The sequence below is a fragment of the Osmerus eperlanus genome, chromosome 16 (genome assembly GCF_963692335.1).
Source record: "Osmerus eperlanus chromosome 16, fOsmEpe2.1, whole genome shotgun sequence".
NCBI lineage: Eukaryota > Metazoa > Chordata > Actinopteri > Osmeriformes > Osmeridae > Osmerus > Osmerus eperlanus.
In genome coordinates this window covers 3,400,240-3,413,188 of record NC_085033.1, presented here as the reverse complement: position 1 = coordinate 3,413,188, position 12,949 = coordinate 3,400,240, and the positions used below count along the sequence as shown (strand labels likewise).

General features: G+C 40.6%; 2 protein-coding genes and 1 long non-coding RNA gene across 5 annotated transcripts in view; 2 read left to right on the top strand and 1 right to left on the bottom strand.

Moving 5' to 3' along the window:
• The window catches only part of pth1r (parathyroid hormone 1 receptor), a 28,023-nt gene extending 27,158 nt beyond the window's left edge, over positions 1 to 865 (top strand). The window contains exon 13 of the mRNA XM_062482117.1: positions 7 to 865. Coding sequence (XP_062338101.1) covers positions 7 to 372 — 366 coding nt within the window. The 3' untranslated portion in view covers positions 373 to 865. The remainder of the gene's footprint in view (positions 1 to 6) is intronic.
• Positions 866 to 2,105: 1,240 nt separating this feature from the next.
• LOC134036354 (uncharacterized) lies at positions 2,106 to 3,826 on the top strand. The gene is made up of 2 exons (XR_009932408.1): positions 2,106 to 3,162; positions 3,197 to 3,826. It is a non-coding gene; the product is annotated as an uncharacterized LOC134036354 (long non-coding RNA).
• Positions 3,827 to 3,940: 114 nt separating this feature from the next.
• tmie (transmembrane inner ear) lies at positions 3,941 to 12,838 on the bottom strand. Of its 3 annotated transcripts, none has more exons than XM_062481440.1 (4): positions 12,715 to 12,838; positions 8,907 to 9,024; positions 7,952 to 8,101; positions 3,941 to 4,370 (listed from the first exon to the last, which is right to left on the bottom strand). In XM_062481440.1, exons 1-4 carry the CDS (start codon positions 12,820 to 12,822, stop codon positions 4,069 to 4,071), a joined length of 678 nt encoding a protein of 225 aa, XP_062337424.1. In that variant the 5' UTR covers positions 12,823 to 12,838; the 3' UTR covers positions 3,941 to 4,068. The 3 variants fall into 3 exon arrangements, with proteins under 3 accessions (XP_062337424.1, XP_062337425.1, XP_062337427.1); XM_062481441.1 differs by lacking the exon at positions 12,715 to 12,838 and adding an exon at positions 9,404 to 9,486; XM_062481443.1 differs by lacking the exon at positions 3,941 to 4,370 and adding an exon at positions 6,601 to 7,066.
• Positions 12,839 to 12,949: the final 111 nt, after the last annotated feature.

The window sequence follows — 12,949 nt, the reverse complement described above, 5'->3', positions numbered from 1 at the left end:
CGTTAGGTGCAAGCAGAGATCAAGAAGTCCTGGAGTAGGAGGACGCTAGCCCTGGACTTTAAGAGGAAAGCTCGCAGTGGCAGTAACACATACAGCTACGGACCCATGGTTTCACACACCAGCGTGACCAACGTCACTGCCCGCGGACCACTGGCCCTGCACCTCACCACACGACTGGGGCCCGTCACCGTTAACGGCCACCGGAACCTACCGGGCTACGTGAAGAACGGCTCTGTGTCGGAGAACTCGATCCCTTCCTCGGGGCAGGAGTTGCACGTCCCCGAAGAGGAGCCGTCCAACGCCACCCAGCGCTCCTGCGAGGAGGACAAGCCTTCGCCCGTGGTGGAGGAAGAGAGGGAGACCGTCATGTGACCGACAGCACGGAGCAGTCGAGCATCTCAGGATGTCGTGTTGGGGATGACTGTGTTCACACTGCCAGTTATTCTCCTGTGAATCATGCCAGGACTTGGAGGATGGGATGAGGCTCTAGGCACAAGGGTGTATCAATGTGTGAGGCTGGTCACCAATACAATCACCTTCCCCATTCTAGCAGAGACTCTGCTCTGAGAAAACGTCCATCAGCCACACAGATCAACTGTTGGCTGAGAACAGAATGGAGCAATTTCACGGCTGTTTCTCATTGACGTTATTGTGTCACAGGTAGGATGAATACAATCATGTAGCTCCTTTAGTTTTCATTGTCAAGTATTTTTACTACTCTGCTCCTGGAATTGGAATCACATTGTCTGTTCTTCGTAGTTCCAATACGTTACAGTATATAAAGCTCAATCTCAGATATTGTAGATTTACTCTTTTGTATATATATCTATATATATATATCTATATATATATATATATATATATATCTATATATATATATATATATATATATATATATATGTATACTCTCACTTACCTTTACAGAGAGAAGCAGCAGGGTTGCAGGGTTCAGGTTCATTGTTAGCATTTGTTAGATAGTGAGTACATCACTGTATATGCAGGTGAGAAGAACACTTAATCTTTTCTAAAGTATTGGAATCATGTACTCCTAGGTCATTGAATATTTCTCTATAGTCTCATACAGGACAGAACTCACTGGTTTGAATTTGTTCTAAACCAAACCCACTTCAATGTAAAAGGGAACATGACTCAGGGAACCTAGATCTGCCATTATTGTGTATCAGTTTTAGGTACTCTGCACAGTACTGTAGTTTCAGAATGGTGTTAGTGTTCAAAGCCCATGGGGCAATATGAGGGAAGGTGACGTTTCTTGAGAATTCCTGGTATTCTTACTAACCAAGTATTGACCAGTATTTAACAATGTGTTGCCAATGGGAGTTTATTCCACAGTGTTTTAATGATCCATTATAGTATTTTGTGATTGTTTTTTATAATGATGACTAATGAGAATATGTCATTCTTTTGAGACTGACAGTATGTTGGAGACAGGTGTAGGGTTTGACATCATAGAATTGTAGCAGTTTTTCCCTGAAGGTTTGTCGAAGGGAGATTCCCCTCACAGAAAGGCAGGGTGCGGGAAACAGTCCTATTTTCCACAGAATGTTAATTAAATGAGGAACTCAATGGAAATCTCAAATTCCCTTGGAATTCCAAAGGAGAAAACTGGTTTGGAATGAAGGAACACTAGAACCAAATAACACACATGTTATATATGGTCCAGTGTTATGCTGCTTTTTGTATATAATGTATGTACACATGTAGAAGTCACTATGTTTACAAAGATCATAAATCCATTTTAATTGTGAGCAAATTTGTTTCATAAATATGTAATCATATTAAAATCTTGTGTACAGATAAAGCGGTATATACGGTGGCCCAAGGGTACACAACAACATTAGCGAAGTAAACAAAAGTTGAAAACCCAACAACATTAACACACAACACAACGACATTAACAAAAATGAAACATTTATAAAACACTGCATTTCAAAAAACAATCAACTACTTACAAAACCACAACATTTAGACATCTAGGGGCAGTGCAAAGTTGAATTAGTTGGGTTCCCACCAAAATAAAAACAAACTTGTTGACAGCCAGTCAATTTGAAATAATTCCAACCAAGCAACTTGTGAGCAACTTGAAATGCAGTGTTTCTGTGTTTCTATGTTGTTGTGTTTTGGGCTAATGCTGTTGTGTTCTTGGCTGATGTTGTGGTGTGAACCAATGCTGTTGTGTTGTCACTTATTGTTGTGGTGTTGTAAGTAGTTGCTTGTTTTTTGAAATGCAGCGTTTTTATAAATGTTTCATTTTTGTTAATGTCGTTGTGTTGTGTGCTAATAATGTTGTTGTGTTTTCAACTTTTGTTTGCTTCGCTATTGTTGTTGTGTTGTGCACCCGTGGGCCACTGTAGGTATAGGATGTGAAATATTTTTTATATTTCATACTGTATATAATCTCTAAAAAACAACTGGAAAGTAGAAATGGTGGTGAGGGACACTATATTCGAAAGCTAATTCAAATGATCATTCATCATGCTCAATTCAATGTCGCATTTCGGTCTGTGCTTGTGGCATATTATTGGTCCTTCAAGAAACAAACTGCACTTAAGCCCTTTTATCGCTCTTCCTTTTCAACATCCACATCTCTGTTGTCTGTAGATTACAATATGTATTTAATTCTACTTGTCTCTTCATTCATTCATTGAACTTGTAGGGTTTCACCAAACAGAAAACAAAGTCTTAAAAGGGAATTTGGCCAACTGTACTTCTCCTTTGTGTATCAAACCCAGCATTATGTGGAATAAAAACTTGATAAAAGCTAAATCAACTGACTTTTTACCAGTGATAGTTAACATGCAATGACTCTAATCGGCAGATATATCCTGTGTGGGATTTAAGATTACAATTTAAAACTCCAAAAGGTATGAAATATAAAATGACAATTGAGGCATTGACAAACTTTTAAAAAAAGCATTAAGACCTTGTTGTTTGTCACAGAGCCTGTATTTGTGTTGTAGCAAGTGTCAGATGTCTCAGTTCTAAAATACTATATTTCTGACTTGCCTCACAGTGTGGTTGTTAATGTCATGGTTTACTGGTTAGGGCACATCATATTTTATACCAAAGATAAAAGCAGAGAGGCAAAATACTGCCTTACTGAAATAAATGTTTGTTTGAATTAAATATAGATAGTTTGAGTGGGTCTTATCCAAGAGAAAAAAATATATGATTAAAGGTATAGAATCTTTATGTCATCATCATCTATAGCTTTATTTTTGCTAAAGGAAGAGTTACACAGTTTCCGCTGAAAGGTTGCTATTCTCTGCCTTTTGTGAATTTTACTGGTTGGTAGTGCCGTAGTTACAGTGGGTATGTGCTCCAACTACCTGGTGTTTGGGCAGGTGAAAGGCACCATTAGAGGCAATATGAAAAAGGTTGTTTGGATGAGCCTTTCAGAAAAAATGTGAGCACTTTAATACTCAGTCATATTTTGTATTGATTGTATGATGTACATTGATTGTGTTTTTGAATTAAAATGTGTAAAAACAATATTTACAGAGCTAATGTTGTACGCTGTTTTTGAATTACCTCTCATGGAAGTTTAAAAAACACTTACTTTCATTGATTATTTATCTCATTATGTATATCTTCAGTGGATTAGAAATTGATCTTTTTATGAATCTGCTTCTTGCTACATGTTTGAGTGCAAGTATTTGCAATAGGGTGTGACCTACCTAACTCATATCACTCCATGTTTATAGGCTGGTCAATTATGTAAACTTGGATTTGAAAGGAAGATGTTTTCCAATTTCTAATGTTCCTCATTCTATTGTGAAAAAGACAATAAATCTATTATTGTACTGTACCATGTGTTTGTTGAATTTCAAAAAAGGACCCCATATCCCATCAGCAAAAGCACTAAAAATGACAAAATTGCCTGTAATCAAATAGAGCCAGTTTAGTGAAAATATATTTCAATTGATTCATTATTTTAAGTATTTTAAATACAATACAATTCACATTTTTATAAAAAGTATCCAAAAATGTACAAGTGAAAAATATATGTATGAAAAGTCATTTAGCACAGTTGTCACTCATGAACAGTGTTCATTTTTTTGCAGGAGGTTTCTTGGCTCCCCCCTTTGCTCCTCCTTTGCCACCTCCTTTGTCTCCTTTCTCCCCTTTCTCTCCAGTCTTCTTCCCCTTCCCTTCATCCTCTCCTTTGTTTGAAGACCCTTTCTCAGCCTTTTCACCCTTTCTCTTTGTTGAGGCATCTTTTTCATCCTCCTTTCCATCCTTAGCTCCCTTCCCCTCTTTCTTGCCTTCCTTTGCGTTTTTCTTCTCTCCTTTTTCACCATCTACTTTTCCAGACACTGTCGTCACCTCTTCTTTCACCTCCACTTTTGCAGCTGAAAAGAAACATACAACAGCAGTCAGTGATACGGACGTCTCAGCAGCTATTAGTTATCATCAGGCCCCCTGAGTGCCCACAACAATCTGTGGTAAGTGGAAAGAAAAATATAATCCCTGTGAATGCTACCTTAAGTGGGTCATGTTCTAATGAAAGCACATCTGTCAGTATTCGTTCTGATGAGCATGGCCTATTTATTTTCTTAATGAGGTTAAATAAGTGCAGCGAGTAAGAAAGAAACTATCATGGTTTGAGATCAGCCAATGTTTGTGAAGTGAGGGTGCAACTCTATGAGGGGGGTTGTGAAGCAGACTATTCTCCTCCAAGGTTCTGCCTTACTAGGATTATCACAAGATATCTTCCCTGTGAAGCATTAGAGGGAAAATAAATAGATTTCCATTACCCGGAATACTAAAATAGAGAGGACTTAAACACAAACCAAACTAAAATCTAAGCTTGATGTGTTTGTCTATGTGATCTAAGTGATTTGCTCTGTTAGTTGGATGCACAAATACAGCTGTGATTAGTTCAGGCCAATGTTTACATGTCAACAGCTACAACCAGGCATGTTTAACAACCCTGGGATAGAATGCTTTCTTGTTTTCAGAATCTAGAAATTCTGAAGGCCCACAGATAACACCTATAGCTGTGATAACCTCTATGCCTTTTTCACACCATGTCATTTTTTTAACTCTTGCGGCAGAAGAAAAAAAAAACTCAGACACGTTTTGATAAGCCTGGTGGTGACCTGAGGTACTGCAAATAAACAGTAGCAAAACCAAAGGGGACAGACTCACAGAAAATAAAAGGTTTACCAGAACTCACTTTAGACCATAAGAAAATATTTCAAAAAGATACAAAATGTTTTACAGTTTATATTATAGAAAACCAGACAACTATACGCAGTTATGCTTTTCTTTAGCTCCCCAACCCACCTCAGCCACACATCTTCCTGTTGTTACACCTTCAGGGTGTCGCTCACTTCACTGCTGCTGTCTGCCCTGAGGACCCGGTGTGTGACATGCACCCAAACCCAGACACCCTCTTTGCATGTCTAAAAATGCCAATCAATCAGAAGGACCCTCAAATGACCCTCTTTCATCTCCCGGCTCACCGCTAAAGAGATAGTAACGTGGAAAAAAATGCAATGTGTGTGTGTTGTAGCAACACGGACAGCAGGGATGTAAGAACCTTTCAACCAGCAGCTCTAAATAGAGCCTGACTTCTCAGCACAGTGAACTACAGCTTCGGGAGGTCCAGTGAACCAATGACATGAGTGAGTGTGACAAGCAGGAGTCTGGAGTCTGTAGTTTATCCTACTCTACACTGTAATAGGTTAGGAGTCATCCATATAAAGGAGGTATAAAAGGTTTATAACTGTTCATGATTGGAGATTAACATACGTTGTTTAATGAGACATGATTGAATTAACCCACTGACATGCAAATGTATGATCTTTTCACATCTTCACAGAGGCTGGCATGGATTACAATATCTGATGAAATGTCAAAGATTGGTCATAAATGCTCATGAGCTAAGGAACAAGATAGCATATTAGGATGCCTGAAATTGAACTTCAGTTGCGCACTTTATAATTCATCCATTGGTCATATCTGAAAGCCATATGTGATTGTGTGTTGCAAGGTTACAATACAACACAAGAGGTCCTCTTAGGAAAATCCAAGGTTGTTTGTTGAAGGATTTTGGTTCTCAAAGCACATTTTACAGTTGTTATGAATCTATTTAAATTGATATTTTCATGTCATGAGACATGGTCTTTACCACAAAGCACAATACATTACTGAAACGTTGTTATATATTACAGATGAAATGTGCCCAAGTGTTGACATGCTGTGGGGTCAAGTTCGTGTATGATTGTTGACTTCACGCATAGCATAATTCATGGAGGGACTCCATGTGATGTCATTTGAATATTTGCTCACACATCCTTAGTGTATCCCCTCAGTGAGCTCAGAAGGAAACTTTATGGAGAGTTTAAGGTTCATGGTTGAGTAGTGAGTGCTGAGTTGAGAAAGCTTTTCACTACAAACTCATGCTTGATTACTTTTGTAGTGACAGAAGTCTGTGATATCATTTGAAAGGTTGACATGACATGCATGCACTTCCTGTTTGTTCATACCATGATGCATTTGTGTGGCACAGATTATGTTGAGAATCGCTATCCACGGGACACTAATGTTTAAAGTTCATGATCATACTTGAAATACTTATGAAAGAGAAAGGGTACATTCATTTTATTTTCATGCTGATCTCACAGCAGAAAGAGGAGAGAAAGAGACAGAGAGAGAGTACACACAAGCATTGTGCATTAAACAGAATTGTGAAAGAACACACACATGTACAGTATATAAACAGGCGAGGAAGCAAGAAAGGAAAAACGTGCATTGCAATACTTAAGATGTCAATTTCAAGTCCTCCTTTGGCAGGAAATGAGAATACTGAGCACATTGTTTCCATAATTCTTCGCTGGGGTATCCCCTACTTTGTAAGGAATAAGCGAGGCGGGGGAGGTGAGGACAGAAAAGGAGAGTAAAGACAGTCATCCTGTATCAGGTAAAGTGAGAGGTCCGCCCTGCTCTTCCTCCTCCCTCACCACAGGAAGCTGGCTGCTGCTAGCGCTGCGAGACTGCACCTGCTCAGAAACTGTCTGCACAACACCAGCGTCCACAGTGGCTGGAGGAACAGAGAAGAAGCAGGAGAAAGACAGGGAAAGACATAGGTCAGAGAGAAAAAGGGAAAGACAGAGGTCAGAGAGAAAAAGGGAAGAGAAAGAAGAAGGGATAGAGTTTAAAAGGAGGGGGGAGGTCATATAATAAACTACAAGATAAAGGTCAAACATGTAGAGGATTGATGGGAAGAATGCATTGAAAGCTGCAAATGGGAAAGACAAATAAACATATAAATGGAATAGCTATAGAGGGGAATATCTTTCAGAAGGACGGGTGATAAACAAATGAATCAAAAGTTGTCTGAGAAAAAAGGTTTCCCCTGAAGAGATGGATTGAAACAAGGTTTTTATGTTTCTCTCAAATAATGTTGAGCATTTTTGGGTGGCAGTAAGTGAAATGTATTGTGATTGAGTTAGATTTTGTTGTTTTCTACACGTCAAACCTCTTGCCTCAGTATTGTTGATTACTGTCCACCCTAAACATCAACCAAATTGTCCTTGTAAAACTGTATTGGTATGTGTGAAAATGTGTCTAGAAGTGCTGTTACTTTAATTTACCTGCCACTTTACAATGTGACATTCTGCTTAAAGTTCTGAATCACTTTTAACTTTCAGACCTTATGAAACATCCTGAAGAATGACGAAACAGAAAAGTATCTAATAATAGTAATAGTATTTTGTGATTTCAAGGAAAGCATCAACAGGCTTAGCAGGTGGTAGCCTGGGCCCATTTCTCCAAAATACAACCTTGTCACACACTGCAGGTTTGAAATAAGATGCTCGGGTATTGGTATGTGGATACTGAGGTTGGTTATTGGTTCTACACTTCAAACGGGTGCAAAAATGATAACGGTAGCGAATGGAGAAGGGTCAAGCAGATAGGTACTTACATCCCGGGATCTCTGTGAGCTCATTTAGCGGGGGAACGGTTTCCAGTGTGTTGGCGTATGATTTTGCCGCCAGTCTTTGAGCGCTCCGTGCCTCAATCTCTTTCTTGGTTCGGGGAATTCGGCATTTGAAGATGCAGCACAGAGTGATTACTTATGAAAAAGAAGAATACAAATATTAGCCGGAATATTAAAGAATGCCTTTCATTTTTTTAATACATGGGATTGTGTTAGACCCAGGGGAAATCACTAGCAAGTTATCTGTGCCATGATTTGATTATTGTAACTTAATTATTGACCCAACCAGGGGCGTAGCCAGGACATTATTTCTGGGGGGGGGCAGCTCTGGCCAGTCTTTTATTTGGGGTGGCACTTGATTGTCAAAAACTACTATTTTAAAACTCACACGCTGCATCACTCAGAGCAGCAGTTTTCTAACGGTATCAAGTGGTTAGCTGCTAGTCTCCATTGAAGCGCTGTCAGAATGCAGATACGTTGGTTTGTGTCTTGCGCTGTTGATGGCGGCGTGGCCCAACATGTTGCGAATATGGGGCTTGTAGCGTAAGTGACAAATGACAATATAAGACGACTTCATAAAAAAAATACTAATGCATTTATTTCAGCTTTATACCGTTTCTGTTCAGGAGGTTTAAAAAAAAAAAAATCTTTATTTTTTTTGTGAGGTTGGGGGGGCCGGAAGGGTGGCCATTCTTTGACCAATGGTGGCCGTGGTCCCCCCTGGCCACCACGTGGCCCCTGGACCCAACCGAGATGTTCTGGGTCAATAAAGCAATCGGGAGGTTTGATGCCCATTTGTGACTCCATTCTGACTAGCCGGCCACTCGGGACCGTTGAGGCCCTTTTATTTGTTCTAAACGCAAAGAGAGACAGCGGCGAAACAGATTCAGCTTAAGTAACATAGAAAAAGCCATTTTATAACAGTTTTGCATTTACTCACTGATGGCAAGAATAAACATTGAAAATATGCCGATGACCTGCCATAGTCGCAGGCCCCAGAAAACCACTGTTTCCGAGGTTACTGGTTCTGGTTTCTTCGGAGGATCTGTGGGCTGAAGCTATTGGAGGTGGAAAGAAAACAATTATCAAGTCACTTCAGATACAGTCCAGATTCCAGCTCTGTTCAATCGTGTATAAAACATGCAGTTAGTGGTGCTATACTTACAAATACATTGGAAAATAAATGTATTTGTAAAAAACTATGTGAGTTTCAAAATGTGTTCTGTGCTAATCTGGCCTGACCCCTTTATTCATTTGTCTAAAATCTCTGAGAACCTGGGGTCATGTGATCGCATTTATCTAAAATCTGCCACAGATTTAATGGTTAGATTTAATGGTTATAACCCCGACCATCACACAGAAATGAAAACGGCAACAATTGGTTTTTACGTAGATATGGAGTTAGATTAACTAAAGTTCGGGAGGAAGATAGCTCACCAAGACTGCTCCTTCTCTCTCAATCAAACTAATACGCATCAGCCCAGTCTCCAATCAACTAATACGCATCAGCCCAGTAAAGCACAGAAGAATGCGACCGAACTCCCCGTTGTCAATTAAGAGTTCTATATACAGTCTCTTCTATTCCTCTGGTCCCTGTGCTAGCATGTTGTTGTTGTTGTCACCCTCCCACCCTTCCCTCTCTGCTTCTCTGCTTCTCCCTCTATCCAGGCTTCCCGGGGGATCTGCTCGAGCTGCTGCTCAGCCGTGACCCATTAGGACTCTCCGCCACACCCAGAGACCATGCCGGTCACTGCATGCACCATTCACATCACCTCCATCACCATTCTGTGCATCCCCTAAACACACTTGTCTTCCCAGGACCCCAGGCCTGGCTCTGCTACTGGCCTCCTCCATCAGCACCAGGCTCGGCTCTGCTACCAGCTTCCACGAACCACAACAGGCTTGGCTCGCTACCAGCCTCCACCACACTGCATTAGGCTTGGCTCTGCTTCCAGCCTCAGGCTTTGCTCTGCTACCAGCCTCTACCCCACTGCATCAGGCTCGGCTCTGCTACCAGCCTCTACCACACTGCATCAGGCTCGGCTCTGCTACCAGCCTCCTCCACCATCGGGCTTGGCTCTGCTACCAGCCCTGCTTCAATAAAAGCTAGTTATTCAATCTATGATGTGATTACTGAACTCGTGAAACATAACATATCAATCACCAGAAGTGCCATGTGATCCTAAATAAAAACTCCACTCATGTTGTGTGGTAAACTTTCACTCTAGTAATAACATCAAAATAGACACAGTGAAGTTTGGCACAAGTAGAAAACCTTTACAGAAGAGCCACAAGACAAGATGGGCCCCAAGTAACACAGGCCAATCAAAACTGCAGAACTGACTGAATGACAGAAGATGATCAGGGAGTACAGACAACAGCTCAATTCACACTTGTTCACGAGCATACAAAGAATTCAAAAGTACATTAGTTATCTCATGAATTCTACATTACAGCCTAGCCTACTATACACTTGATGATGATACTGTCAGAAAATCTCCACAGGAAAGACCCATGAGAATCAAGAGAATGTAATTTGTCCAGAATCTGGGTCCCAGAACTCACAGTGGTTTACTGTCAGGTCACCAGAGTGGGGGAATTCAATTCCTGAAGTAGGTTATTATCAGTCTCGAGAAATAAAGTACCAGCTTGAGTAAATAGTTCCATAATGAAGGACTGATTATTATGCAACAAAATGTTGGTTAGAGAGTTGGTGCTGGACAAGCCCCACATGTCCCTGGAAGGCAATATGACAGGACTGTAAGCCAACCAAAAATTTAAATGACCATAGTAATTGGACGGTTTATTGACTACTTCTTATAATAGCAGTCATTTTAATTTATAAACTCTATGGTACATGTGTACAAATCAATAAAAAACGTATCAGATCTTGGATTCTTATTTAATTTCCTGTCATGGAAGAGAAAGCAATGCCTGACATTTTGAAATAACCAAAGATGCCTTTTTAAAAGCTGTGTTTACAACAGACAAAAATATATCTTGACAAGGGATGTTTTGCGCACCCGATCAAAAGGACAGCTGTTACATCATGTTTCAGACAAAAAAACAACAAATGATATCCTTTATAATAAGATGCATTCAAATTAATTAGTGGGAGCTTTCAACTCAGTATAAAATGGGGCCAACAGATGGGCATTCAGAAAAAAAGGATCTATTGCTAAGAAGCAAATTTGAGCATGGCAGATGCACACACTGTATATTTGACCCTTCCAGAGAATAGAGTATATATTTGGGGATTTGTAATCGTGCCTATGGAAAAACTGAGAAAAAAGAAAAACATCACTTTGATAGCTCAAAAACAGTGCAATATGATGATCTCAGATCTGTAAAACTTGTACGTCAGCATGAACAAGACCAGGACTGTGCATGTTCTGAAGGAAAAATAATGTTTTTTTTTGTTAAAAACAACTGTTTTCAGGTTCTATTTTTTTTTGTTGCAGTGTGAGGCTGCATGGTCTTCAGAGCTAAATGTGTGGTGTGTGTGCAGGGTGCTGATGCTGGTGCTGCGTGCCAGCCCTGATTGGCTTTAGGGAGTTGACATGTTAAACAACATGTCAGGGGCCTGGCCTGGCTTTGGATGAGATTCCCCAAATATGTAAATGTCAGTCAGTGTCTGCCAAGGACATTAGGGAGAATTAACTGTTAAATATCAACAAATGGGGATCTTTAAACGAAAATTGTTTAGCTGACCTTAGTCTAAGTGACAAAAAGTAACTTTTTCAAGAATAATACTTAATGATCATCTGTGACTTTGTCCTAATTTCAAAAGTGGGTTCACAGTGGCTCAAAATGATTATGTAATGCTAAAAGTGTTCTTGTCCTTTGGGTTTTTCCATGTAGTAGGATTAGTAGATATGCCAAATACGTTTTGTAAATGCATCAAAACAAACAACCCAGATTTTGTGAAGTTGGCCATGGCTTTCTCTCTTTCAAACGGATTTCAAGGATTGTCGTGCTACAGTCTTACTTATACATACTTGGTTAGATAATACATAATACAGCTCATCCAGACCCATACCAATACCTGGACCAAGGGAGCCAAGCCCAGTTTGAAACCACAAAACAAGACCCAACTCTGGCATTGAAAGCTGCCCTCCTTTATCACACCATAACAATACCATATTATGTGGTTCTGGGACCTTGAGGTGCTGGAAATACTGCTTCTGAAAAATATGAAAGTTACTGTATGACCATGCTATTTTCCTGTGTGGTATTCTGAGAATTCAACTATATCTGTAATCATTGGTTCTGTGGACACCACTGAAACCTGCTTGTTTCTAGAACTTTCCTGTACAAAATGTTCTCAGACCTGCCTGGTTTTGAGTTAACCGTTGTTTGGTGGAGTACCGTAGCCTACTATACCCAGTCTTTTCATGCCTTCCCTGTCTCACATTTCAAAACAGTTCATTGATGCCTCTATTCTGCATTGTTGACAGTCCCAACTGTCACATATCATGAGTACAATTCCAGGATCCGAACAAAAGAAATGGCGCCTCGCTGTAATAATGATGTTTATGCTCCCATTAAAACACCCATTTGTTCTAACTGCGTAGCACCCCACAACATATCATGTTTCGACACATGTAGCTTCACCGGCCGCTGTCTGTTTGGGCGGGCGGAACAAACACCGTACATTCATCACATGAAGCAATTCCATAAAGAGCCAAGCGGAGCCCGACACCTGCAGTAACCCGATGACGGTCCTGGGACCATGTTCAGCCTCTTACCTCTGGGTCCAAGACCTGGGAGAGCACGGAGGAGATGCAGTAAGACAGCAGCACTGCCTCCAAACCCAACAGTGCAGGGTGAGAACACCCAGGCAGATCCCCCGCCATTCTTCTCCCTCCTTTCTTCCCCCCTGCCCCCTCTCTCTATATTTCTCTCCCCCTGTATCTCCCTGCCTGCACAGCGCCGGCGTAGAACGGACAGGACCACAATGGCCCAGGATGATTGATGGTCACT